Source organism: Stylophora pistillata, chromosome 4 (assembly GCF_964205215.1).
Source record: "Stylophora pistillata chromosome 4, jaStyPist1.2, whole genome shotgun sequence".
NCBI lineage: Eukaryota > Metazoa > Cnidaria > Anthozoa > Scleractinia > Pocilloporidae > Stylophora > Stylophora pistillata.
Window position 1 is genome coordinate 40,289,667 of NC_142522.1, and position 26,926 is coordinate 40,316,592.

General features: G+C 38.4%; 1 protein-coding gene across 1 annotated transcript in view; it reads left to right on the plus strand.

The window, feature by feature from the left end:
* Position 1: 1 nt before the first annotated feature.
* Positions 2 to 26,926, plus strand: part of LOC111330052 (spectrin alpha chain, non-erythrocytic 1) — a 32,217-nt gene continuing 5,292 nt past the window's right edge. Inside the window, exons 1-47 of the mRNA XM_088757767.1 lie at positions 2 to 332; positions 1,631 to 1,756; positions 2,951 to 3,091; positions 3,419 to 3,607; positions 4,013 to 4,104; positions 4,873 to 5,017; positions 5,396 to 5,512; positions 5,805 to 5,869; positions 6,287 to 6,395; positions 6,489 to 6,590; positions 7,076 to 7,213; positions 8,278 to 8,388; positions 8,690 to 8,923; positions 9,306 to 9,510; positions 9,846 to 9,888; positions 10,871 to 10,940; positions 11,067 to 11,135; positions 12,220 to 12,336; positions 12,744 to 12,870; positions 13,162 to 13,214; positions 14,116 to 14,185; positions 14,330 to 14,397; positions 14,516 to 14,665; positions 15,202 to 15,294; positions 15,663 to 15,794; positions 16,206 to 16,357; positions 16,833 to 16,947; positions 17,613 to 17,696; positions 18,151 to 18,255; positions 19,300 to 19,391; positions 19,672 to 19,816; positions 19,957 to 20,073; positions 20,335 to 20,399; positions 20,557 to 20,656; positions 20,877 to 21,025; positions 21,260 to 21,308; positions 21,923 to 22,173; positions 22,590 to 22,752; positions 23,226 to 23,310; positions 23,411 to 23,595; positions 24,201 to 24,305; positions 24,412 to 24,521; positions 25,077 to 25,175; positions 25,248 to 25,368; positions 25,633 to 25,754; positions 25,860 to 25,992; positions 26,826 to 26,924. Coding sequence (XP_088613893.1) covers positions 87 to 332; positions 1,631 to 1,756; positions 2,951 to 3,091; positions 3,419 to 3,607; positions 4,013 to 4,104; positions 4,873 to 5,017; positions 5,396 to 5,512; positions 5,805 to 5,869; positions 6,287 to 6,395; positions 6,489 to 6,590; positions 7,076 to 7,213; positions 8,278 to 8,388; positions 8,690 to 8,923; positions 9,306 to 9,510; positions 9,846 to 9,888; positions 10,871 to 10,940; positions 11,067 to 11,135; positions 12,220 to 12,336; positions 12,744 to 12,870; positions 13,162 to 13,214; positions 14,116 to 14,185; positions 14,330 to 14,397; positions 14,516 to 14,665; positions 15,202 to 15,294; positions 15,663 to 15,794; positions 16,206 to 16,357; positions 16,833 to 16,947; positions 17,613 to 17,696; positions 18,151 to 18,255; positions 19,300 to 19,391; positions 19,672 to 19,816; positions 19,957 to 20,073; positions 20,335 to 20,399; positions 20,557 to 20,656; positions 20,877 to 21,025; positions 21,260 to 21,308; positions 21,923 to 22,173; positions 22,590 to 22,752; positions 23,226 to 23,310; positions 23,411 to 23,595; positions 24,201 to 24,305; positions 24,412 to 24,521; positions 25,077 to 25,175; positions 25,248 to 25,368; positions 25,633 to 25,754; positions 25,860 to 25,992; positions 26,826 to 26,924 — 5,658 coding nt within the window. The 5' untranslated portion in view covers positions 2 to 86. The remainder of the gene's footprint in view (positions 333 to 1,630; positions 1,757 to 2,950; positions 3,092 to 3,418; positions 3,608 to 4,012; positions 4,105 to 4,872; positions 5,018 to 5,395; positions 5,513 to 5,804; positions 5,870 to 6,286; positions 6,396 to 6,488; positions 6,591 to 7,075; positions 7,214 to 8,277; positions 8,389 to 8,689; positions 8,924 to 9,305; positions 9,511 to 9,845; positions 9,889 to 10,870; positions 10,941 to 11,066; positions 11,136 to 12,219; positions 12,337 to 12,743; positions 12,871 to 13,161; positions 13,215 to 14,115; positions 14,186 to 14,329; positions 14,398 to 14,515; positions 14,666 to 15,201; positions 15,295 to 15,662; positions 15,795 to 16,205; positions 16,358 to 16,832; positions 16,948 to 17,612; positions 17,697 to 18,150; positions 18,256 to 19,299; positions 19,392 to 19,671; positions 19,817 to 19,956; positions 20,074 to 20,334; positions 20,400 to 20,556; positions 20,657 to 20,876; positions 21,026 to 21,259; positions 21,309 to 21,922; positions 22,174 to 22,589; positions 22,753 to 23,225; positions 23,311 to 23,410; positions 23,596 to 24,200; positions 24,306 to 24,411; positions 24,522 to 25,076; positions 25,176 to 25,247; positions 25,369 to 25,632; positions 25,755 to 25,859; positions 25,993 to 26,825; positions 26,925 to 26,926) is intronic.

Consider the following 26,926-nt stretch of genomic DNA (forward strand, 5'->3'; position numbering starts at 1 on the left):
GCGATTCCAAGGACATTATCGAAGGCGATCCCTTCACAAACCTTGTGTATTTCGCCGCCTAGTCTTGTGGTGAAGAGATATTTACAATGGCTGAGGTTGACTCTCGTCAAATAGCCATTTTAGAAACTGTTGAGGATATCCAAAACCGTCGTGAACAGGTTTTGCGGCGCTATGCAGAGTTTAAAGAAGCAACTCGGCTCCGGCGTCAGCGTTTGGAAGATGCCAAACGCTACCATCAATTCAAGCGCGATGCTGATGAAGTGGAAGCGTGGATCAATGAAAAACTTCAAATTGCTTGCGATGAAAACTACAGAGACCCAACAAACCTTCAGGTAGGTATTAAAAGGATAAAGGGAGAACTATGATCGATTAATACAAGGATGCTTTATTCGCTTCAAAGCTTGCTCTCCTTCGACAACGCCCCGTGTAGACCTTTGTCGAGATTACAAAATTTGTCCGTTTGTTTTGTCATGGTTTGATGCAGATTGTGAGTTAAAGATCGACTTTTATATATTTTGCCGTCGTGTTATAGATTACACGTCCCCTGTTCGTAGATCTTCTGGAGAAATAGTTTTCACAACAGTTTGTGTAACAAAATATCACGCTTGAATTCGCGTGCGTGACTAGATAGTACGACGCCATTTAGCGTGAACCATAACAACTTGATTGATTAAATTTAGAAATTTTCTGTCATCCTCCCTTGCCTCAACGGAATCAGAGCAATTCAAGTACGAAATCACTTTGAAGAAAGTGCCTTAAGAATTATTGGGCTAACTCTGCGGTCTGATCTCAGAAAAGTGCTGCCATTTATATACTATGCAAATTATTCAAACCACGCGCCACCTTCCAATAATGCTAGAAACTGCCAGAAACTCTAATTAATTTATCTTCGCCGAGGAAAGGGATCGACTCCATCGTTCTTTATTATTTAGTGGCTTTATTGAGTATTACATTTAAGTTGCATCGGTTTGAAAAGTAAAGATCTTTTTCTGATTTGCATCAAATGATATGAAACGAACTGCTTTCTTCAATTGCAGTTCCTGTGATGCATTGTAATCAAATTTTGATACAAAGGAAAGCAATAATCCATTAAATAAAACCTTAAAGTTTGCTGCAAGAATCATCTGCCCTCTTTGTTCTCTTACCAGCATTATACATGCTGACCTACCTGTACACTGTAATCAATTGCAAGTGTGCATAATTTCAGTGCTGAATACATTGCTTTGATTTGTGTAGGCTATACTGTTCATACTGATTGGTCATTTAGCTGTAAATAAAGGATGCCATAATTTTGTTTGCCCCTCAGCTCATCTTTCATTAGGGTTCAAACTAATCTGTTACATGAATGAATTATTAGTAAATTTTTGGCTTCACAAATCTTCAGACCTGTACATGTAGGTATTAAAAAAGAATGTGGAAAATAAGATTAATACAAGAATGTTTTGTTTGCCTCACTGGATTAAAAATTTGAGGATAATTTTTTTTAAGAATATGATATCATTATCAAACTACAAATGGATAAAACTTATATTTACTATTTGATCTTCTTCCTGATCATTTTAATGACATGGGCAACATTCTGCAAACTTTTTTCATTATAATTCTACACAATTATTTTTGTGTTGTTCAGGGTAAACTCCAGAAACATCAGGCCTTTGAAGCAGAGATTTCAGCTCACAGCAATGCGATTGTTGAACTCCAAGAGAATGGTGAAGGCATGATAAGTGAGTCCCACTATGCCTCTGAACTTATTAGGGTAAGTTAAGTGCCTTTACTTAGTTCCTAAATACTACATGTACAAGGTATTCCAGGGCTCAACACTAACTTTTCAACTTACTAGCCAAGTGGCTGGTGACATCTTAGCTGTTATGACAATTTCAGTTTGTTTACTAGCCAAACTGGTTAGTAGAAATCGAAAACCACCAGTAAAACTGAATTTCTACCAGTTTGTGGCTAGTGGGCTACTTTTAGTGTCAAGCCCTGTATACATGTAATTTGATTTCACAAAAGCTATGAAACACATCTTGCAGAGATGAGGGCAAAACCACCGTTTTTCCATTTTGAAGTGTTGCATTTGCTAACAAAGGGGTACATGCAGATTTATGTGCCTAATAGAAATTAACAAATGAAAAGAGGGAATATATAATTGAAACTTGAGAATACAAACTGAAAGTTACCTATACAATAGTATGGGAAACAAAACTTAGTAAATAAATGAAATTTAATAAACAGTCAGAATTTATATGTGATGTGAAATGAGATAGGTAGTTAGTTAGTTACTTTACAATTATTATATTATCTGTTATGACTGCTGTAACCTTACCTCTCTGCCTGCCTCGTCTAGCTTTTTCTATTTGCGGGTGGAGATGGGAAAATGATGTGCGTGGAATAAAGTTTGATGATGAGAGAGTGTAAAACATGACTAACTGAAGAAGTGTTGTGTAACGAAGTAAATATCAATTGCAACAAAATGAACTTGACTGTAATAAGCTTCCCAGTTAGCTCAATGGATAGAGCACTGGTCGGTCGAGGGTTCAAGCCCCAGCTGGACCAACACTCAAGGTCTTAAAATAATTGAGAAGAATATGCTACCTTTCTATAACATCAAGAAATGGTTAGATATTCTAGTCTTCTTGGATAGGGACGAATAAATGGAGGTCCTGTCTCCAGCAGGGTTAGGGGTAGGAGATGTTAATTTCCCACGCACGAGATTACTGTGTGATGGATGTCCTTCCCTGGGGTAGGATGGGTGGAATTTATTGGGTGGACTACTCGCATGGTTCACATAAGTTCCGTTCTTGTCCTACCCTACTGTGGTAATGCAGTGAAAATGGTTAGAAGAAATAAAAACGTACTTATAGGGAATTTTAATAGGCTTTGATGATTATTTTTTTTTCTGTTATTTAAAAACAACAAATACTCAATGCTTGAAATGAACATTCTTCCACAGGAACGTCTTGATTCACTCATCAAGTTATGGGAATTGCTGCTTTCCAAATCAGCAGAGAAAGGCCGCATGCTTCTCTTTACTCAGAAAAGAGTCCACTTTCTGCATGAAACGGAAGAAGTTATGTCATGGATTTTAGAAAAAGTGAGTCATGATAAAACATGTAGATATTTTAAATGTTCATTGCAGACATTTTCTGCAGCAGTAATATTGCATTCCAGCCTCGGTAACAGAAAGCGTTTCCATTTTTAGTTTATCCCTGTGTATGTTAATGTAGAAAATTTAAAAACAGGTAGAGTAGTACTTCTGAAAGTTCGCACAATATTTGATAAACATTTTTTAAATGTAGGGTGACTGCCTTTTGTAAGGATTTTCAGTTTGATTGAAAGAGCTACAGTGTGTATCAGTAAAATTGAGATCGTAACTGGTAGAATGCCATTACATAGTAAATGTTTCCCATTTATTATTCAGGAAGCAATTGCCACTTCTGAAGAAGTAGGAAGAGACTTGGAACATGTGGAAGTTCTTCAGAAGAAATTTGATGACTTCCTGAAGGATATTCAGGCTAATGAGTCAAGGGTGACATACATCAATGAGCTCGCACATCAACTTGGTGATGAGGGTCATCCAGATATAGAACTGATCAGTACAAAGCAGGCGGTGAGAACTCAAATCTTTGTTGATTTAAGAGTCGTGAGAAAAAATAAACTTGGATTAGGTACGTGTATCTAATACACTATAGACGATTCAAGGAAAACTTCTTTTTATTTCAGTGGAGCATGCATCATGATAAGGCATGTCTAATAATGGTCATACCCTTTTGCGTTGAGGGCACCTTTACCTGGACTGTTGTATTTCTGTTATGATTGAGTTTAGTTCCCTCCTTTGAAAATCAAATGTGTTTGTTGATAGTGCCTCAAGAAGATGCTCCTTTTTAGGTGCATATCTGCAACTTAAATCAAACTCTCTTGATGCTGGTACTGCCTTTAAGACCAACCGTCCAATAGAAAGGCCTTCAATTTACAAGGGTTTGATACAAGTTAATTTCCTGGTTTGGTTTTGTAGGAAGTCAATGAAGCATGGGAAAGACTGAAGATGCTGGCACTTAAACGTCAGAAGAGACTGGCTGGTGCCCAGCAGATTCACAGCTTCTATCGGTAAGGATTCATGTCAATCTTGGTGATGCTAATGTCGCTTTGTTCTAGCATGAGCAAGGTACTTTTTTTATGCTTAATTTCATTGGTAATATCAACTAAGTTGAAATTGTAAATTGGCCACTACAAAGAGTTAAAAACCTGATGTTTCAAGTGTTACAACCCTGAAATAGGGTTTTAATCAAAAACTGCAGAAGCAGGAGAATTGTTTTTGGTGACAGAAAATATTCTCCAGGTCTGAAACAAATTTTGTTCAGGTCGTCAAAATATAGACAGAGAATTTTATGCTGTGGCTAGAGAATTCTTAGATCTCTGATGCCTTCATGTGTGTAACATCTTGTAATTGTAGAGCTTGGGTCATTAACGTAGCTATAATGCAACTTATGTTGAAGTTCCTTTTTAGAACTGCAAGAACTAAATGTGATTGATTCTTTAAATATCATTAAAACACATGTACATGTGTATGTAGGAGTTGCTTTAAGCATGAACTGTTATTACCATTTTCGTAACAAATAATTGAGTAAAATTAAATCTGAGTTGTGGTCAAATATTTTCAAACTAGAAGGTTGACTTATACATGTATTTGTCTTTGCTTGCTAGAGTATTGTGAGAATTAATATGGAACCAAGGAAAGTACATAAAAAAAAAAAACAGTTGAAATCATTTTGACATTAAGTCATTTTAAACTACAGCATACACAGATATTATTTTAACAGTTTTTTGTACACATGCCTCTAACAATGACACTTTGATTCAACACTTATTTACTAGTGATGCTGATGAGACCAAGAACTGGATAAATGAAAAAGACAAAGTTTTGTCATCAGATGATTATGGAAAAGATCTGGCCAGTGTTAATGCTCTGTTACGCAAACATGAAGCTCTTGAAAGAGATTTGGCTGCAGTGGAAGACAAGGTAATTTCTGTTTTCCCCACAAAGCTGACTTTTTCATTTCACTTATTAAAACATAGACTTAATCAACAAATAGAAACAGACCTGACTGTATTTAGATATTAAAACTGACTAATCACAACTGAAAAACACCAGTCTTGTGTTTTAAAGCCAACAAAATTTTGACAAGACTGAACCATCAGTCTTCGGAAACCAAACATAAAATGTTACACAGACTGATCACCAATGACTTATTCTCTCAACTCTGGTAAAGACTTCAACTCCGATTTTTGTCATATCAGTCACTGTTAGCATCAACAGTCCTTTACCCTTGCTCAGATGACTAGGCTGGGATTGATAATTTCAAATCTGTCAACTGAGTGCTGAATACTCCTTTTTTAGGTCACAGCCCTTGGTTCAGAATCTGCACAGCTGCAAGAGGCACATCCAGAAAGTGCAGATGAGATAGCTGCCAAGCAAGATGAAATTGTAACTGCATGGGGAAATCTCAAGGAGAAGGTGTTGTTCAAAGTCTTTGTACTGTTAGCTTAGTGGTAAAGTACCTGAAATCCCAGGGTGTTAGTCTCAATTCCCCTTGGAGGCCTAGAATCTTTTTTCCTTTTTCCTGCATTCATGTCAAGACAAAGAATATATTTCTGTATTTTATTTCCAAGCTCAAAATTTACCACCTTTCCTGTTCTAATAACACATCAGAACTGCTATTCTTGTTAAGGATTCACTCCATGTATGTTATTTACACAGTATAAAGGATTTGTCATATCTAACTGTTGTATATAATGATATCTTTCAGTCCGGGGTTCGAAAAGCAAGGTTGGAGGATTCTTATCGCCTGCAAAGGTTCATCAGTGACTACAGGTGAGAGTCATCAAGAGTTTTCAGTGATATACACCAAGGGCTGCGGCATACACGCAAACTCTCTTGTTAGGTTACAGTGTTCATAAGATATATGGTGTACATGTGACTTTCCAACCTTCATCTGTTTGATCAGATTAACAGGACTTCTCTTGTGAAAATGTGAAGTATTCTGAAAAGGGCATGACTGTGGTGAGGTTAGCAAATGCTGTCTAGTTGACCAATGTCATGTAAAGGGGCTCTCAGACATGTTAGATCTTTATGAATGCACATCATCTTAGGCAGGGAGATTCAAAACTGTTGATGTATCCACACTGATCTGTTGAGGGCATATGTTTTCCAACTGACCCATATGAGAACATGTATGTGCTCTTACTTTTCTTCAACCAACTACATGTATTTTATTTCACTTGATTTTAGGGACCACATTTCTTTTATCAATGAAATGAAAGTCTTGATTCAAAGTGATGAACTAGCAAAAGATGTAGCCAGTGCAGAAAGTCTCCTGGAACGTCATCAGGAACACAAGGTGAATATCATTTTTAATTTGACTAATTTTGTCTTGTAGTCTTTATGTAAACATCTTTATGTAAACATGTAATTCTTTCCTTTCATCCATTAGGGTTACATTGATGCATCTGAGGATGGGTTCAAGAAGTTTGCTGATGATGGAGAAGAACTTGTCAATTCCAATCATTATGCTAGCGATGAGATCAAAGAAAAGGTACTGACTAAAAATTTTCTCTTAAATTTGTTTCATACTTGTAGCAGTGTGTTCAACAACAACAGTTATAACAATAGATATATATTTATCATGCCCTAAAGGACACCTGATGCACTACATGTAATTACCTATCATTTTTTAATTATTGCCTTTGTGTTTTGCAAGGACACTCTCTGAAGCATATGTTAATATGTAAACAGGTGTTTACTCTAAGTGTTTAACTCTTTGACCTCTTAAGAGTGATGAGCATCTAATTTCTCCTTACAATATCACCCCTGAATCACACATTAAAGTCAGGAGGATTAAGAAAATGATCACTTACTAAACAAGCTTTTGATTGTTAAACAAATTCTCCTTATCAGTACCTCAGGAAATCTTTAAATAATGGTATGGAGAATATGCACACTGATGTTAGAGTACAAAGGATTGACAGGCATGCAGGTGTTTTATTCCAAATGTTTAACTTTAATTTGCTCTCCTTTTAGCTTACCAGCCTGGAGACTGAAAAAATGGAACTGTTGGAGCTGTGGGAGAGGAGACGTGTACAGTTTGAGCAGTGTATGGAACTGCAGCTTTTTAATCGGGATTGTGAGCATGCAGATGCCACTATGTCTAAACAAGAGGTTGGAATACATTTGTTTGATCATGTGGTATATAATTTAACCCTAAAATGTTCACATTGATCTTCACAGGACTTAGATTCATCATTGTCTTTTGAAGTAGGCACAGTGTGGAAGTATCTACTTGTAAAATGTTTATTTCTGCCCTTATGTATATTTTATTTCTGCCCTTGTTTACATTCTGTGGCCAACTTGTAACATCAACCTGTAACATTGAATTTACTTACTCGTAACAGGTGTTCAGCTAAGGCTATAGCCCTTAATGGCAGCCCAGTTACAAGCATAAACTCACTTTTTCTTAAAACTAAATTCAGTTATTGCATCCATCTTCGCTCTTGGGGAGAAAAAATAAGTTTGTGTAAGCTACAGGTTCCTTGTTGCATTAATCAATTATTCTCCAAAGTAGAGGTGAATAATGGTGGATATCAACAGAGCAGTGAAGCATTGAGATTAATATCCACCACTTCACTGACACTGAAACCACACAAACCAATGAAATTAGTTTCTTTCTGTCAAAACACCAACGAATGGTAAGAAATTTGTTGTGCACAATTTTGTTTCTTTGGCAGCTTGGGGGGAATATCACTTATCACTTTCAAACCAGCCAATCAGCATGCAGGAAAAGAACTATTCACTTGTGTGTTGAATGCTAATGGATGTTGTGACAAGTGTGGCTGCAAAAACAGTTTTATTGCATCTTCAACGAGGAAAATGTTTAGGAATTGCATTTTTGATCCTAGTACATTATACAGTCAGGGCTCGACACTAACAGTAGCCAACTAGCCACAGACTGGTAGAAATTCAGTTTTGGCTAGTGATTTTTGATTTCCACTGACCAGTATGGCTAACAAACAAACTGAAATTGTTGTAACATCTAAGTTGTCACTAGCCACTTGGCTAGTAAGTTAAAAAGTTTGTGTCAATCCCTGACAGTGCTGTTAAAGAATGAAGATGACAATGCAATTTGGCAAAAAGACATTAAATCATTTGTATTTTCTCTTCTTTATGATAAATTTTATATTGGGGGAGTTTTTGTTCTCATCTTATTCACTGAACATTATTAACAGGCATTCCTTGCTGATGATAACCTTGGGGATTCCCTAGATGGAGTAGAAGCACTGATCAGGAAGCACGAAGACTTCGACAAGTCTTTTGCCGCCCAAGCAGAGAAGATTAATGTAAGTACATGTACATGGCAGCAGTTACTGTAACATTTTTCACTGGATTTACAAAGAAGTTTACTGTTCAGTACCTTAAGTAAAAAAGAATAAAACTGCTCAGGGACACAAGCTTTGCTCTTGGTCTGACTTTTCTTTGATGTCTCTTATAAAAAGCTCTCTGCATTCAGGCAAGCATTCTTCCATCATTAGAAAAAAAAACTTCTGGACTGCATGATATTTTTACTCACAATAAATGATGAATTTCAGTAGTGTAAGTTTATCCAGCATGTCATCTATTCTTTGTTCCTCCATCTTTCAGAGTATTGATGAGTATGCAAACCGCCTCATTGACAGCAATCACTATGCTTCAGATGAAGTGCGTGACAGAAGGGATGCTATAGTGGAAAGGCGTAAAAACATTATGGAGTTGTCTAAGGCACGCAGGCTGAAACTTGAGGAATCCCGTAAACTGCAGCAATTTGAAAGAGACTGTGACGAAGTCAAGAGCTGGATTACTGAAAAGCTGAAGATTGCTAAGGATGAATCTTACAAGGTGAGAAATAATATTTTCCCTACACAAAAACATGAGGATAATGTAATATCCACCTCCACCTTCATTATAAGTCCACAGTTGAGCATTCGAGGCCTTTTGCAAGTCAGCACATCTTCATTTAAACTTCACATGGTTGGGGGAATTCAAAACTCTTCTACAAATTTTAGACTGAGTGTAATGTTGGTAAAACTTTTGAGAATCCTCCCATCTTCTTCACAGTGTAAGTGTTTGCAAAATTAATGATTAATGTATAAATAAGGAAAAAAGTCCTTTATTGCTCGTGGAAGAATTCTTTAACATTTGAGCAAATCTCAAATCTGCCATCCAGTCACAATTGTATAAGGCATTGTTTGTAAGGGAATATCATATTTGAAATTTTCAGGATCCAACCAATCTACAAGGAAAAATCCAGAAGCACCAAGCATTTGAGGCAGAGTTGAATGCCAATCAAAGTCGGCTTGATGCTGTTGACAACACTGGTGAACAGTTAATTGGAGATGAACATTATGCCTCAGATCAGATCAGAGAGAGACTTGATGAACTGCACAAGTTGTGGACCTATCTGTTTGAGAGATCAAATGATAAAGGTACTCTACATGTGACTTAATTTTTTTAAGACATTTCAGATATTGTTGCAGGTGTAATGGTTACAATGGGGAGAAGGGTATGGCATACCTGTACATTTTAGCAGAAAATATGTTTTAGGGGTATTGATTGAGGGCATTTTTCAACCCCTTTGCAGTTTCAGCTTGAGTTGTAGGACTGGAAATAGTTCTGCTTAAAGAAAAATCGAAAAATTTGATTGAAATGTACATGGAACATGATAGCTTATAGAGACATCAAATTAGTTGAAACTGCACAAGCAAATTATGACTTCTGGGTCAGTGTTAACTGTATCTTTTGCCTTTCATTTGGAATTCAGGGCTGAAATTGAAGGAAGCAGCACAGCAGCAACAGTTTAATCGGTAAGCACAGTACTGACAAAAAAAAAACGTGTACTCTTCTCCGCCTTGATAGAGTGTTAACATGTATGTCAACACTTTTCTTGTGATATTAACCCAAGTATTAACAGGGTTTTTACAGGCCCTGGAAAACCTCGATAGTCCTAGAATTTTATTTTGACATTTTCCAGTCCTAGAAAGTCCTGGAAAAAGACTACAGATCCTGGGAAGGCTTGGAAATCTGCCTAACTCAAGCAATAATGTTTTCAGAATTTGTGTTGTAAGAAATGCATCTAGACCATAAGAAAAATTGTATTTGAATTCTTGGGAATGAAAGGTTTTGAGGCAAATTTTGGAGTCTTGGAAAATTCAATCGGAGTCCTGGAAATTTGTTTCTGAAAAAGGTTACGAACCCTGTTTTAAGTCCTCACAAATGTGCATCACATGCAGAGTCATAACTCAGGGATTTCATTAAGGGCCGGGCACTGGGCAAATTGACCAGTTGTGAGGATGGTTTTGCCCACCCGGTTTGACGATCTCGAGAAAAGTTTATCTTGTAAAGAAGTTCAGTTCAAAAAGTTTTGCCCACCCGTGAAAACCAGTTGCCCTCCTGCTGAAAACATTAATGATACCCCTGATAGCTACTCTGAGAAATTTCTTGTAATATCAATGTTACTGAACACATTTTGAAATGCAGTAAATGGCTTGAACCCGGGGGTAACATGTGAAGGTGTAGTCTGGTCGTCCGGGTGAGTGTAGACCTGAGAAGGACTGTTGTCGGTGGTAGTGACTGACGTTTCGACAACCTGTGCGGAAGTCATCATCAGAGTCAAGTGAATGATTGTTGTCTAACAATCATTCACTTGACTCTGATGATGACTTCCGCACAGGTTGTCGAAACGTCGTCACTACCACCGACAACAGTCCTTCTCAGGACTACACTCACCCGGACGACCAGACTACACCTTCACACATTTTGAAATGTTATGAACATGTTGCTATGCAGAGGTGCTGAAGATGTTGAGTTGTGGTTCTCTGAAGTTGAAAACTTGCTTGCTCTTGAGGATGTTGGAAAGGTATGTCATTTTGAAAAAAGTTACAAAACCATTACCCTTACTTTAATCTGGTAGTTGTTTAATTGCTCTTCATGTATCTGAATATGATTGCACAGAATTCTGTTAAATGTTGTATTTTAATTGCAGGATCTGACAAGTGTGCAAAATCTCCAAAAGAAACATGCAATGATAGAGGCTGATGTCATTGCTCGTGCAGTAAGTACATTCAAATTAGATTTAAAGTTACTGTGTCTTGGTTACCTGTCAACACATTTGATATGCTCTCTCTGTTTGTACGAATGTTATCACTGATGCAACTATGTAATATCTTCTCACTGATGCTTAAACACGAAGGCGCGCTATAAAAAGAGCCTTAGGTCCCACTGGACCATTTGTCAATCAACCGTCGTGTGATGTAGAACTCTTAGAGTCAAGTCAGCTTGAGCTACAGCTACTCCAAAGCAGTGAACAGTGGGCGCATTCCTCAAAATTGTTTTGTCTTCATCACCATACAAGAATTTTTGAGATTTTTATTTCCTTTCTCCAATGGAAACTGTCTTTATTTGTGGCGGTAAGGTAAATTTGAGATCGAAGTAGGTGGTTGGCACGTTACCTCATGCCACCATGCTGGTGGAAGTAAACAATAGATATCTCATTAGCTCCTTTTGTTTGTCTACCAGCATTTAAATTTGACCCGCACACGTCAACGGTGAGTGACAAATGAGCCTAGGTCTTCCCAGGGAAGACTTCCTTATATAGCGTGCCTTCGTGTTTAATGATGGAAATAGGACTGCTTGGAGTCTAATTCTGTCTGTAATCATGTGAGAGATTGTTAAAAAATCCAATAGCAAAAAAAGAAACTAGGAGTCCAAACTATGTAAAAAAATGTGTAATAAAAATTATCAAAACGTTTGGTTTGAATAAAACTCCTTTCACTTTGTAAACATTTCCAAACTGATGGGATTTAAAATAAGCGTCAATGACAACTCAAAGACAAGGACCAAACTAAGTTACCCACTAGAAATGTCCAGGTTAGTTTCCAATGTCAAGGGTAAAGTTATTAATGTGATTGGTTAATTTGTTAAATCACGCACACAACATGAATACCAAAATAATACGAAGGTGGGGAGAGGAAAAGCAAAATCGAAAGTCAAAAAATAATTAAACTTTCTACAGTGTTTAACAAAATCAGACGACCATGAAATGGGAGTCCAATTTGTTGATTAGGTTGACTCTTTTGGAAATGAACATGAGTTGTTTAATTTTTCATTATATCTGTTTTGTTCTTCTTTTACACTAGGAAAAGATCGAAGTTGTAAATACGCAAGCTGAAGTATTTGCGGCAGCTAACCACTTTGATGCTCCCACCATCAAAGAAAAGAAAGAGATTTTAAATAACCGATACCAGCAGCTACAGGTGATGATGATGATGGTGATGGTGATGATGGAGTGTGCATGATTGAGTAGCTCAGGGAAATGTCCTATATTTAGCCTCTACTAATGATATCAATGCAACATAATGAGAACCAGTGCTCCAAGCACGACTCCAATAATGAAAAGTTAGTCACTACTACAGACAATAGTCATCTCAGGACTGCAGTATTCTCATCCAAAAGAACAGACTATGTGATCAAATGTTACTATAACAGTACTGACACTATTTACTGTATAGTGTTGCCTTGAAAAGAAAATTTAGTTACATTGTAGTGCTAGCAATGACAGACCAAGACTTACCCCAGAATTTGTTTTAAATTTTTTATCACAAAACTAGTCATCTTATGTCCTTTTCCTAGCAAGCACTTAACATTCTCATATTCTTTTCAGGCTCCCCTTCTAGCTCGCAAAGCAAAGCTGCAGGATGCTGAGAGACTAAAACGATTCCTTCATGATGTTGAAGATGAAGAGGCATGGATCAGGGAGAAGGAACCTATCGCTTCATCTACAAACACTGGTAAGTAAATAAATTCCAGATAACAATACAAAATAGTGGACTAAATGAAAATTGATTCTAGCAGAAATTATGATGATTGCTCTATAAGCCACTTCCATGTACATGTAATTTGCCTGAAAATGAATTGAAAGTCCTGTCGTTTCTTTGTCCAAAACCCAGTTTGTCCAAGCACTCTTTTTATAGTTATGTTTTCATCATCCAAACATGATAATTTTTCTTAACAGAAATTCTCCCTCAACTTTAAACCATCATGTTTATAGTGAACTGAAAATTAATTGTCTTCCTCTGTAGGCCGAGATTTGACGGGAGCCCAGAATCTGTCAAAGAAACACCAGGCTTTGATGGTGAGTACAACCATACCTGAACAATAGAAAAAAAGATATTAATGACCAAATTGGTTTGTTGCTAGAAGCCAAAACAATTCGCAGTTTCAAGGTTGAATCCATTTCTCAATCATAAGGTCACTGTAAATGATTAAAAACCGGATCATTGGATAATACAGTTCAAGACTTTTTATTGGCTTAGCCATTATGGTATATGAGCCAATATACCATAATCTATAAACAATTGTGGTAAGCGTATGTGTCAGGTAAAATTTAAAGGAGCTAAAAAACTCAAGATTTGGTGAGATTTGTGTAATATCTTGGGGGTGTTTTTAATAAAACAATTATTCCACTGGCACTTGTTGGTCATCTCATATCCAAGGCTTGCTCGTGGAATAATTGTTAATTATAACTTAAATGAACATAGTACACATTCTCTGATTGGTCAGTTCAGTTTTCAAGCAGATGCTTCATCAAGTTATGAAGCTCGCATTTGATTGGTGACAACTAGATTAATAAGCTTTCCGCGTGTTCTCCCAACCTCTGGCATGGCTTTATCACATTAAGAGCCTGAAAAGTGTGTTCTATTGCTTAAGTAATTCCAAAGGGTGTCTTTTGTCCAGTTTAAACTTATTAATCACTAATTTTTTGTATGTGTGGCCTACAAGCAGGCCCTCATTATGAGCTCTGAGGCACGAGTGGTTCTTTGCTCCTAGTTAAGTTTTAGGCCTCAGTCAAAGCAGACTGGTAGGAAACTTGTAAGGAATTCTCATTATCAGTGCTAGACCACCATCAGCCCTCTTGCTGGCTATTGTTGCTCAAGGCCTCAAACTCTCTTGCTGGCAAAGAGTCACTTGCACTGAAGGGCTGACAATAGTTTACCACTTACTTACCAGCATATTACTTCCATTTTACTTTGCAGACTGAAATTGCTGGTCATGAACCACGTGTCAGAGCTGTTTGTGATAATGGTGTACAAATGATAGATAATGGTTAGTTCTCTTGAACAATTTTCCATAAGAATGCGTTTTCTTTTCATTCCATGTGCATTTCACATACCTTCAATACTCTGTCTGTAATTTTTAGTTTGATCTGAATGTCTTGACTCATTTGTATTTTGTTGTGTTTTGCCTCAGGCCATTTTGCAGCTGAGGAGATCAAAGAGAAGATTGATGATCTTGACCAGAAATGGCTGGACTTCAAGGTACAGTAAGACTATTCCATGTCATATTGCATATCTGCTTTTATTAACCATTTAAAAATAATTATTTTTGTTTGTGTGAAGATATAGTGTCTTGACAATTTTTTTGCCATAACTCTAGGATAAGGCACATGTCAGAAAAGGACACCTGGATGACTCTCTTCAAGCTCATCAGTATCTTGCCGATGTTGCCGAAGCTGAATCCTGGTTAAAGGAGAAAGAACCAATTGTCACCAGTGATGACTACGGAAAAGATGAAGACAGTGCACAAGTACATATCTCTTTTGTTTTTGCATCAGTCTCGGGGTTGTCATAAGTACTATCTGTATGACCCAAACTTTGCAACATACCCTTCTAATGGAGTCCCTAGACGTTCTACCCCTGAAAAATTCAAATTTTGAAACTCTCTGAGACTGATTTCTAACATTCTGGGACATATTGACCAACTTTTTAGCCAGACATTAATTTTAGGGTCAATTCAAAAATAGTTATTTTCTGTCTTTGATCACAGTTCACAAAGAAGCTGGTGTTAAGTGGTTTGACAGCCACAATGTTTCCACCACACACCCACCTCTAATAACAACCCCAATTCTTGTTATTTTTAATTGATTCCTGGCCCCAGTTGTTTGATGGAAAATGCTATCCACTGTTTAAATCCTCATCCAGTTGTTAAACCTGTACATTTTGTCAACACCTATCCGCTGGATGACGATTTATCTGCTGCATAGTGTTACCGGCCCTTTGAACAACTGGGCCATGAAGCACAAGTTTTGTTACGTGTCTCAACTAATACTTTGAACACTTTAGGCATTGCTTACCAAACATGATGCCATCATGTCAGACTTAAGAGCATATGTAACAGTTATAGATGGGCTGAGGGAACAAAGTCAAAACTGCAAGGTAAGATTTAGTACAGGATAAACACAAAGAAAAAAAAGACAGTTATCATTAGACTGGGTCCAGCAGTAGTATCTTATTTCCAATGTTCCACATCAAATTAAGTACTTGTACTAACAAATTGTGTTTATCTTGTGGAAAGAGGAAATGGGAAGTGTGGGGGGGGGGGGAGGGAACAAGATCTCAGTATGGTGTAACCAGGGTTACATCAGTGACCAAGGAGAGTTCTTAAAATTTGTGTCACCAAACCAAAAACTTTGATACTGTTTCCTTTAAGACACAGTTAATCTGTATGGAAATATGAGGTGGGGGAATCTTTGCACCATCTTTGCATCCACCAATGCTAATTTACATGAAATTATCTCCTCCAGCCCTCTGCTCATGTCACAGATATCTCTGACAAGGAATGTGTAGTTGCTCTTTATGACTATCAGGAAAAAACAGCAAGAGAGGTGTCAATGCAGAAGGGTGATATTCTAACCCTGCTCAATTCTAGCAACAAGGCAAGTCTTTTTTTTTTTTTTACTTATGCTGTACATTTGGTTTGACTACATTCAAAGAAAGAAAAATTCATCATTAATTTCTTAAGCTCATTTCACATGAAAGACCCAGGAAGCATCTAAACTTGAAAATACCAAAATTAAGGGTGAGCAAAAGAAGTTGCCCAATTCCTCTTGTTAGAAAGAAAAAAACTATTAATAGTATAGTTGAGAAGGTTTTAAATTATTTACCAATGTGTAAAATATTTTTGTCAAGGTTGAATTCAACTCAAGCATTACGAAGTGTGATTTATCATGTTTTACAAGGGCCTTGTTAGAAACCAGTTGGGAAGAAAGATTAACAGTCTTCTAAATTCTTAGAGGTAACCATCGATTCTGTGACACTTTGGACAAAATCTTGTGCATTGATTGCAGGATTGGTGGAAAGTTGAAACTAATGACAGACAAGGCTTTGTTCCTGCGGCATATGTCAAGAGGATTGACTCCCACAAAGCCTCCCAGGAGCTTTTGTCGCAGGCTCCTGAAGTGGACACCGTTGCTAATAGACAGCAGGCTTTGGATGATAAGTGAGTATCAGACTTTGCCATAACTCAGGGCTGTGGTGACCCCTGGCACCTAAATTTTGCTCTTGGGCGACTCAGGAATCTTAGCATTTTTATAAAAAGCATATGCTGGGCACTCTGGATTTCACAGTTTCAGAGCACTTGGGTTCCCTTCAATTTTTCTTAGAGTACAACCATGTTTAAATTGTGTCATCCTTCCAAAGATTAACCCTTTACCCCTTAACTTAAGTATGCATATTCTCCTTACCGTTCTTTATATATTCCTTAACATGCTGACAAGGAGAATTTGTTAAACAATCAAGAGCTTCCTTAATTGGAGATAATTTTCTTTCTTGTGATCTTCTTCTTTGATTCAGGGGTGATTTGTTAGGAGAAATTAGATGCTAATCCCTTTTAGGGGTCGATTTTGTGTTCCTTTTTTTCGTGGTGGTGAGAACAATTATGGCTTGCCGATAAAAAATTTTTTTCATTCAAACAGATATCAAGATCTGATGGACAAAGGTGAGGAGCGTAAGAGGAAGCTGGAAGATTCCATTCAAAGATACAGTGTGTTGCGGGATGCTCACGAACTAGAGTCTTGGATCAATGACAAGGTTAGTGTATTTTGTGGGAACTTGACATATGCAAGCTTAAATTTGTCTGGAAACATAGTCCCAAAAGGGTTCAAATTTTGTGAAATTTCAAACGGCAAAGGAGGCCGACACGTGCAGTAATTGGGTCATATCACTCCTTTGCCATTTAAGTGTATATGACACAATTTTTTCCCGCTGATTTTCGTTGTTGATAATGTTTCGTTCAAAAAACGCGCTGCTTTCACGTCGAAGTTTCCTCAGAGATCACGCAGCCAAAATGTGACATGATTTACGTCTGTGATGTCGCTGTGTTTGATAAACAAATCAAGATGGCTTAAAGCGAATTAAACCGAGCGGGTCGAAAATGAGCATCACTGGCAAATCGCTCGCCCATTTGAAACTGTGTGTAAGAGAAATGACAAGAGGAAGTCACAACTGGAATCAAACATTGTGACGTCACATGCACAATGCTGGTCCCCAGTTTCCCGGTGCACTTTTATGGGGAAATTGACCGTAGATCGGCCGTAAAAAGTCATCCCAAAAAAATTTTCATTTTCGTTTATTGCATATACCTGGGAATACACAAAAAGACATTTTGTGTCATATACGCTTGAAGGGATCTTGTCAAAAATCTGATGTCTTTCTAATGATTTAAATTAACATCACAAACCTTTTCTTACTTTTAGGAAGCAATTGTCACCTCCGAGGAAGTCGGAAAGGACTACGAACATGTGGAAGCCCAGCAAAAGAAGTTTGATGACTTTGAAAAGGTACAATGTGGACAACCGACTGAACATTGTTTGCTCGGAGGGCGAATTTTTTAATCGTATGTCGAAAGTTATCTCAGATTGCATTGGCTTTGCTTTACTTCGCTTCGTGATTGGTCCAGAAAACTCGCGCTGTCCTCTCGACCAATCAGATTCAAAACTAAAACCAATCGCGTTTTCCCGCGCCTTAACAATTTAGCTGTTTTTACTTTTCTTTCTTATTGGCTCCTCGTGATGTTTTCCTTTTCTCTGATTGGTTGTTGTGATATCCTTTCCTCTAATTGGCTGTTGTTCCTTGTGACACGTTCCTTTCCTCTAATTGGCTGTTGTTCCTTGTGACACTTTCCTTTCCTCTAATTGACTGTTGTGATTACTTTAGTTTTAGTTTGACGACGCTCAATTGAAATACGCTCTATTAATTTTAACATAACACACCAAACATTTGATTATCATGCAGGATATGATTTCCAAAGAAGTTCGTATCAGAGAACTGACGTTGCTGGCAGAGAAACTGAAAGTTGAACACTACACAGAATATGAAATGATCCGAGAGATGATTGAGGTGAGAAATAAATGATTGTGTTGCATATTTTACAAACACCAGTAGATTGACACACTTAGTTCAAAATATGACGACAGAAAACATCTTTTTTGAGTGCACAGTATTGAGCGTCGCACTTTATTTCTCTGTGGATATTTGGGCTTTAATAATGCCAATTTATAAGATATCTTAAAGTTTACTCAGCAACCAGGTGGACAATCAGACATGGTATGATGCTACTCAGGTTTAAGGATTTAATGAACGTAACTGGGGAAATGACAATTCATCGACCCAACGTTTCGAAACTCATGTTTATTGCCCTTATTAGGGGTCATAAGTCTTAACTAAGAAACATTGTACTCTCTTTCTGAGATGAAGATTTTTACAACAGGAACTAAGCGTGTGTTCTAGTGAGGTTGCAAATTAAGGAAGTTTTATTTCATTACAAATTGTATCAGATTCCTCCATGCGAAAAAATGAACCCCTTAAATTTGCCCGCTCCGAGTTGTGGCTTCATACATGTGGCTCAGTTGGCAGTAGCGCCCGGCCATTTGTATTATCTAGTAAGCACGGCTTGGATTCTCGTCAAAACCTGAATTTATTCCAGACTTCTTTTCTGCAAATTTTTTTAAATTGCAACTCACCTGCGAGGATTATTGCTCTGCTTGATAATCAACCTGCAGATAAAGTGAAATTTATTTCATTTCAAATTCTCTCAGATTAAGGGGAGATGCGTTAGAGAGTGTGAGTCTAGGGACTGGCTCTATATGTCATTGTCTGAAAAGCCAGAGTTCACTGTATCACCTAAGAAATTGTAATACGTATCGATTGTTACAATGTGAAGCGTATTTTTTAACTAAAGGTGGAAACAGTAACTGTGATTACTACAAAAATCCTTGTTAGTGATTCATCAAAGTTGATAACATCTGTGCCTTTGTTTCTTCAATGCAACGTGAGGAAAACTTAGATTTAAAACGTCATGGCGTAGTAGTTGTAAGTTGCTAACTGCCATAAATCTTTTGGGTGAATAAATATTTTCTCCTATTCTTTAATGGCCTTTAACAGAGGCTGAACCAGAAATGGACCAATCTTAAGATCATGTCAGAGCAGAGGAAGGAAAACTTGGACAATGCTCAGGAAATTCAGAAATTCCACAGGTATTGTGTAAAGCACAAAATACAATTACCTTATCTTTAATACCCTGGAACCTCAGTTCAATCAGTGGCCAATGGACTGGAGAATAGCTTTAACATTCTGGTCGGTATTAATTATTGAAGACATTTCTTGTTGTCACGATAAAGTTTCTCAACATAAAGTTCATTACAATTCTTTGTTACTTAGGGAGGGGAGGGCTGACGATTTTTGTTTTCAGTTTACCAAGAGATTCTTTTATCAAGGTGTACACTTTATAATAAGTTTTGTTTTCCAATAATTCAGAGATGCTGATGACACCAAGGCTTGGATTTCAGAGAAAGACACTGCTCTTTCCACCTCAGATTATGGGCGGGATTTGGCTAGTGTCCAAGCCTTGCAGAGAAAGCACGAAGTTTTGGAGAGAGACTTGGCCGCATTGGAAGAGAAGGTATGGTAACTAGTTCGTCTCTCGGGGCACTTTCTATTTGAATTGAAGTATTAACGAAAATTTCCCATCAAATGGATCATAAGATCTAAATCTGGATCTTAATCACTTCATTGCTGAAATACATCTTCTGTCGTCATTAGGTCCGTGAACTGAACGTGGAAGCTGCGAAGTTAACATCCAGTCATCCTAATGCAGCACAGGACATTGAATGGAAGCGACACGAGTTAGAAGAAGCTTGGGCTAATCTCAGAGAACAGGTACACAAACTCTTATAGCTCCATCTGAAGTTATCCTGTGATACCGTCACTCTCCAAATATGACCGCAAATTCTGGGTCTTAGCCTGCAAAACGGATTATTTCTTGAAAACTCCGAGAATTCCCTGTAATGTCATCAAAATTTAGTTGATTCTCACTGTTGCACTTCGCGTTTTCGTTTTTAAGCAAGGGTTAAAGGTGAATCACCTTTTCGTTTATAAAATGAATAGTAACATATTTTTTGTATTCGTGCACATTTTAAGGCGGCTGCTAGAAGGGGCAAACTCAGTGACTCCTCTGATTACTTCCATTTCCTCAACGAATTCAGGTAAGTAATGGCTATGTCATTTGGGGCATGTCATTTGGGGCATGTCATTTAGTGAACATCCTCACAATTTGTTCTTTCTGTCCATTTGGGGTAAGGTCTTTGGCACAGACACATGTTTGTGTTGGGTAGCATGTAATTTTTTCTTGTCATATTTCAGAGATCTCACTTCATGGATCAACGGTATCATGGCACTGGTAACGTCTGATGAACTTGCAAAGGATGTGGCCAGCGCTGAAGCTCTGCTGGACAGGCATCAGGTATGGTGTAAATACTTCACAATTATATTTTGAGCCTAAGTTCGAGAAATTTGTATCCAGTCGACCACGTTAAAGAAGTTAAAGTTGTCTTTCCCGGTACAATCCATTCAGACAGAATACACCTGAAGGGGCAACCTTATCGAACTTAGATATTTCTGAACTTGGCAACATTGCTATACTTGTGTGGAGTGATTATATTGCTGAGATTTGCTTTTTACAGGAACACCGAGCAGAAATTGACGCACGTGACAGTGAGTTCCAGTCGTTTGAAGATTTCGGCAAGAAATTGTTGGACAAAGAACATTATGCTAGTCCCGACATCCGTGAAAAACTGGAGACCATGGCTACAGAACGAGAAGAACTGGAAAAGTAACTATTTGTTCCCTTCTGTGAAAGCTTTATCCTAATCGACGATGAATGATATCGCTGGGATCTGCAAAATGCTCTCTTTTAAATATGTCTATTTTGTCAAACCAAAGCTTCATTTTACATTCTTGTTTTCTGTAGTCTGCGATCGCGATCAGTTCTTACCTTTTAGTTTGTTCCCCCTTTATAAATTTTTAGACGAGTTTTTAATTTTTTTGAAACTCAATTCCTTTTCAGAGCTTGGGCTTCTCGAAAGCAGCGACTTGATGAATGTTTGGAGTTGCAGGTTTGTGTACACTCCTAAAGTGATGGTTGCCAGAACCAACTGATTATTTATACTTTTTACATCTTTTGCTGTGTGACAATGAACACAGATACGATGAGAAATTCGTCGTCCCAAATTGAAGTAGGTTTCAACTGATTAGCGAAAGTGATCCTGCGTGGTGTTGGTTTTTTTCACTTCGCTTTGCAATTGGTCCACAAAGTTCGCGCTGATTCAGCCAATCAAATGAAAAGGTGAAACAAACCCTGAATAAAGGGGATAAGTTTCTAAAGAAACTGTGGTGCTGCGTCGGTGGGGAAGTATAACGAGGTAATTATGGTTTATCAGCTAAGTTGATAATGTAAATTGGCCACCTTAAAGAATTTCAAAGCTGACGTTTCGAGCGTTAGCCCTTCGTCGAAGCGAATGGAGAATTTAGTCGCGTTTTATTATCCCGTGCTTGTGGCCGCTTTTGGGTAGTTGAGTTCTGTTCGGTTCCTTGTGAAATTTTCCTTTTCCCTGATTGGTCATTGCGACTTCTTTGGTTCTGGTTTTACGACAATCGATTGTGAAGTGCTCTGTGATTTAAGGCTTTATTGCATCAAAAGACTTCTGGCTTTATTGTTTAATGTTAACAGTTATTCAATCGAGATGCCGAACAACTGGAGCAGTGGATGGCGACACGCGAGGCCATCATTCAGAGCGAAGATGTGGGAGAAGCAGCGGAGGGTGCTGAAGCTCTCATCAAGAAACATGAAGACTTCACGAAGACACTTGCAGTGCAGGACGTGAAAATCAGTGCTCTGAAGGACAATGCTGATCGGCTGATTGATAACAGTCATTATGACTCTCCAGCTATTGCTGAGAGGATTGCGGCAGTCTTAGCAAGGTGACTTCAACGTTTTCTTCACACAAAGATAACAATGTTATCAGACGGTCATTAATCTCAATACTTTCATTCGAATGTGGAGCCTGACATGTAACCATCGTTTTACATGGAAAGCACCATTTAAAGATTGTTTTTCAGACAGCTTTCGCGTTATTTTCGATGAATTAAGTGAGGGATACTTGTAACTCACTTTCATGTTCTCATTGTTCGATGAAACAAAGGCTCTTGTCCAATTTATTTTAAAAATACCTCTGCGAAGAAATTTGCTTAGAAATTTGAAATTCGGTATTTGCTTCTTGAGCATGACTGAGTTTCCTCATTCATGATATTTGTTGTGTAAGATTTTTCAAACTAACGATCAAAGTACACTTTTCCCCTGTTACAGTTGTTTATCCTTTTGTTGTTTTGTGTCACAGGTGGGCTACTCTGAAGGCAGCCTTGGTTGAGCGCCGATCAAAACTGGGTGAGTCCAAAACCATTCAGCAGTTTAGTCGTGATGCTGAGGACATTGAAGCATGGGTCAGTGAAAAGCTTCAGACAGTGCTAGATGAATCTTATAAGGATCCAACCAACTTACAGGTATTTTTGTCCACTGTCAACTCATGATGAAGTTTCGATAGTTGTATTAGCCTACGCGCAGGCTGTCGTTGCCGCTGCAACACGAGCGGCCAAGCGTTCGGGTTTCGAGCCGGCAAGCGAAGTGGACATGCGAGTGGTCTACAGAAATTCGGAAATGAGTGCCAGGCCCCTCACACATAATTCTCGCGGGGGCAGCCGCTCGTTTCGCAGCGGTAAACAGTTCGAGTCCCAGGTTAGTATATTGTAGAAATACAAGTTATTATGACCTCTAGACCCCTCTTACTGTCTGATTCGGCAGTCTCATCTTTTACATATCTTAGAGTTTTGTCTCCCATTGTTCGTCAGCTAAACGTGAGTTTTACCGATTATCCTCGCAGTTTAATGCTTCAAAAGGGTCCGCGATCAAGTGTCAGTTGGGTCATTGGATTTTGTTTGTTGCAAATAGGATAATTGTACATATTGTTCATTTTCAGTCCAAGTTCCAAAAACATCAGGCGTTTGAAGCTGAAGTCTCAGCCAATCAGGAGAGAGTTTTGGAGACCATCAACCTAGCTGAAGGTAAACAGCGATGAAAGAGCTTTGAACTAAATGGCTCGGAAGTTAACATAGTAATTCAAGGAGGTGATTTTCAAATTGTTTGTGTTTTTTGTTCATGTAGGTCTCATTGAGCAGCGCAAGTGTGCCGGAAGCGAGGAGATTGTGAAAGAGAGAATCACCAAACTTCAGCAGCAGTGGGAATACCTGGTGCAGAAGTCAAATGAAAAGAGTCAACATCTGAAGGAATCTAATCAACAACAGCAGTTTAATACAAATGTTAAGGAACTGGATTTCTGGTTGGGAGAGGTAAGAACACACGCACACCGATATATCTTTGAGGTTGTCATCTTCTCTCGAATCTTAACCAGCACTCGGCTAAAATCGGTCTTCGTCGCAATGCATTCTGGAATAATGTTACACTGAATCCAAGGCCTTGTTTGGAACACATTCTGAAGAGCAAGATAACAGAGAGCCTAAAAAACATCCGAGATCCCTGTACAGTATCTAGCTTACTATACACTTCACATTATGACGTAGACAATTGTTTTTAAACTATGATAAACACGAGTTAAGTTTCCCTTGTAGGACTACCTTTTTTGTTTCGGTCTTTGTTTTGTTTTGTTTTTGTTTTTTTTTGCGTTTTTCAGTCGAGTAGCCGCAAACGTGCGAGTGGAAGAACGCTTAACTCCCCTCTTGCGCTCGCCTCGCGTTTGCTCTCGCTCGCCGGAAAATTGCCATTAAACTAAATGTTGCTTGTTTTGTAGGCGACAAGGGAGTGGGAGTAGTATGTAAATAAAAGGTTGTAAAGGATATATAGAACTCCGGCTATGTTCAGGTTCATACCCATAGAAATAAAGCGTTGTTAAATTTCGGGATGTTCTTACCATTTCCCTTGCGATGTTTCATTGTAGGTTGAAGCTTCCCTGTCTCACGATGATTATGGTCGTGACTTGGCCAGTGTCCAGAATCTGATCAAGAAGCATCAACTTGTTGAAGCAGATATTGCTGCTCATGAGGTTTGCATGTAGTTCAATGTTGTTTAAGGCACGTTTGCCATCGTGAATTGAAGATTAGAAAAAATAAGAAGGTTGATACACGTAATCTGATGAATTAACTTTTCAGGATCGTATTACTGATCTGCAAGCCCAGACCCAGCACTTCGCTGAAGTTGGCCATTTCGATGCAGACTCTCTGCAAGACAAATCCCGCATTATTGCCGAACGTTATGACAAGTGAGTCAACATTTGCCCATCATTGTGTTTTCGTTAGTATTCTGTTATCAAGTAAGTCAAACAAGATGAGCCACACGACTACTTTGACCCACACACAAAGACCTCTAGTAAGTATCTAATCGCATCGGAAACCCTGGTCTCGTTACTAGACCAGAATCAGATATACTTCGAACCACGTTTACCGCAAATGGGAAGGTCCAATTCACCTCTGGTTTCCTTCACTTCCCCTCCTGTCCTGTAATTGATCAAACAGAAAAAGGTTTCATTTCTCTTATTTCTCCTTTTCACACCATGCTCTTACGTGCATTTTCACATTATTTTGCCAAGGGCCGAAAAGCGGCCAACAATTTGCCGTTCACGAAAGCGTTGTTCCAATGTTCTTTTTCACAAAAAGTTTGTTGGCATGGTTTACATCCAGTGCAGTCATCCTTTTTCGATGAACATTATTGACAATTTGTTTTATTTGAGAAGCATTGATTTAAAATTTTTAATTGTACCTATCTACTCTTTTACATTTTATTTCATATATCAAGTTTTCTTTTCTGTGCTGTACAGAGTAAAGGACATGGCTGCGGATCGCCACAAGATGTTGGACGAGTCCAACGCTTTGCACCAGTTTTACCGAGATGTGGACGACGAGGAGTCCTGGGTCAAGTAAGTGGCCAGTCTGTGAAGAGCTTTCTACAAATGAGTGAACACTAAGTTTTTATCTGTGTGTTTCATCAGGGAGAAAAAGCTATTGACAAGCTCTGAGGATTATGGAAAGGACTTGACTGGAGTGCAAAACCTGCGTAAGAAACATCAGCGTTTGGAAGCTGAACTGAACACTCATGAGGCCAGAATACAGGTCAGAAATCAAAATTTATATTACCTATTGTTAGTATATTCAAATGGCGAATGGAGCGTCGTATATGAAGTGGTCGATAGCCAGTGAAGTGCTTCTACGATAAACAAGTCTGATGCGGCTTACCTATGGTAGAATGGTTCATAAACCATAGTGGAGGAGCCAATCGAAACTATAGAATTACATTATCGTTTGATTTAATTCTTAAAAGTTTCAAAATCCGTGTAGAAGTTTTGTTCACTAACGAATAACTTTTTGTTTGTACAGGCTGTACTGCTGTGTGGCCGTAAATTTATTGACGAAGGACACAGTAGCTCTGATGAAATCAAGGCTCGCTGTGATCAGCTGCAGGAAAACTGGGACGAACTGAAAAACCTGGCAGAGCAGAGGTGTGTTCAGTTACATGCGTAACACGGTATATAGTTTGCAGATGGATTTTGTTGTCTTGATAAATCTGTCTTGTTTTGACCGTTGCCTGTGCTACTATTTTGCAGGCAGCACAAGCTAGATGAGTCTCTAGAATATCAACAGTTCAGCGCTAATGTCGGTGAAGAAGAATCGTGGATCAATGAGAAGAACACTCTTGTTGGAAGTGACGACTATGGTGATACACTGGCTGCAGTCCAAGTGAGTCATTTGACCCTCCTCCCCCCTCCCCCTGATTCTTTGGTTTAATAGCATGTTCTTAACTTAGGTTTAAAGTGCACTTAAACTCCAATTTTTTTTCGCTTACCGAAATAAGCGTATTTTTTGGAGTATTTCTGTACAGAAATTTTTTTATTTTCTCAAATCTTCAATTTTCTGTGCCCAGCCAAAATACGGAAAATCGGCCGCCGTCTTGCCCCACGACCGGGTTTAAAGAGGAATGGCTCTAGCGGGTAATGTGACGTCAAATCGAGAACACGAAAGTCTACATTTCACACATTTTCACTTGTTTGGGAAGGTTGTAGACGATATTGTCCGAAAATATGCCGACTAAGTGTGTTGTAGAAGGATGTAGCAACGTGCGAAATTTGCAAGAGGGTATCGGGCTTCATACATTCCTCATGCAACACACCTAGTCGGCATATTTCGGACAATATCGACGGCAACCTTCCCAAACAAGTGAAAATGTGTGAAATGCAGACTTTCGTGTTCTCGATTTGACGTCACATTACCCGCTAGAGCCATTCCTCTTTAATCTCGGTCGTGGGGCAAGATGGCGGCCGATTTTCCGTATTTTGACTGTGCACAGAAATACTTCAAAAAATAAGCTTATTTCGTTAAGTGAAAAAAAATTGTTGGGTTTAGGTGCGCTTTAAGGTCAAACAATATAAATGATTTGACCCTTTCACTCCCCAGAAAGGGGGACGATTTTTGTTGATCTTCACATTTTTTTTAAGTTCAAACTTCGATGCAGATGATTCTTACATCTATGCCCTGTCACACAACTGATTCGTCTTCTGTTGGCACTTTACTAGGGTCTGTTAAAGAAGCACGAAGCTTTTGAGACAGATCTGGAGGTTCATCGGGAAAGAGTTCAGGACATTGAAGAGGCAGGCAACAAGCTCATTGAAAAGGT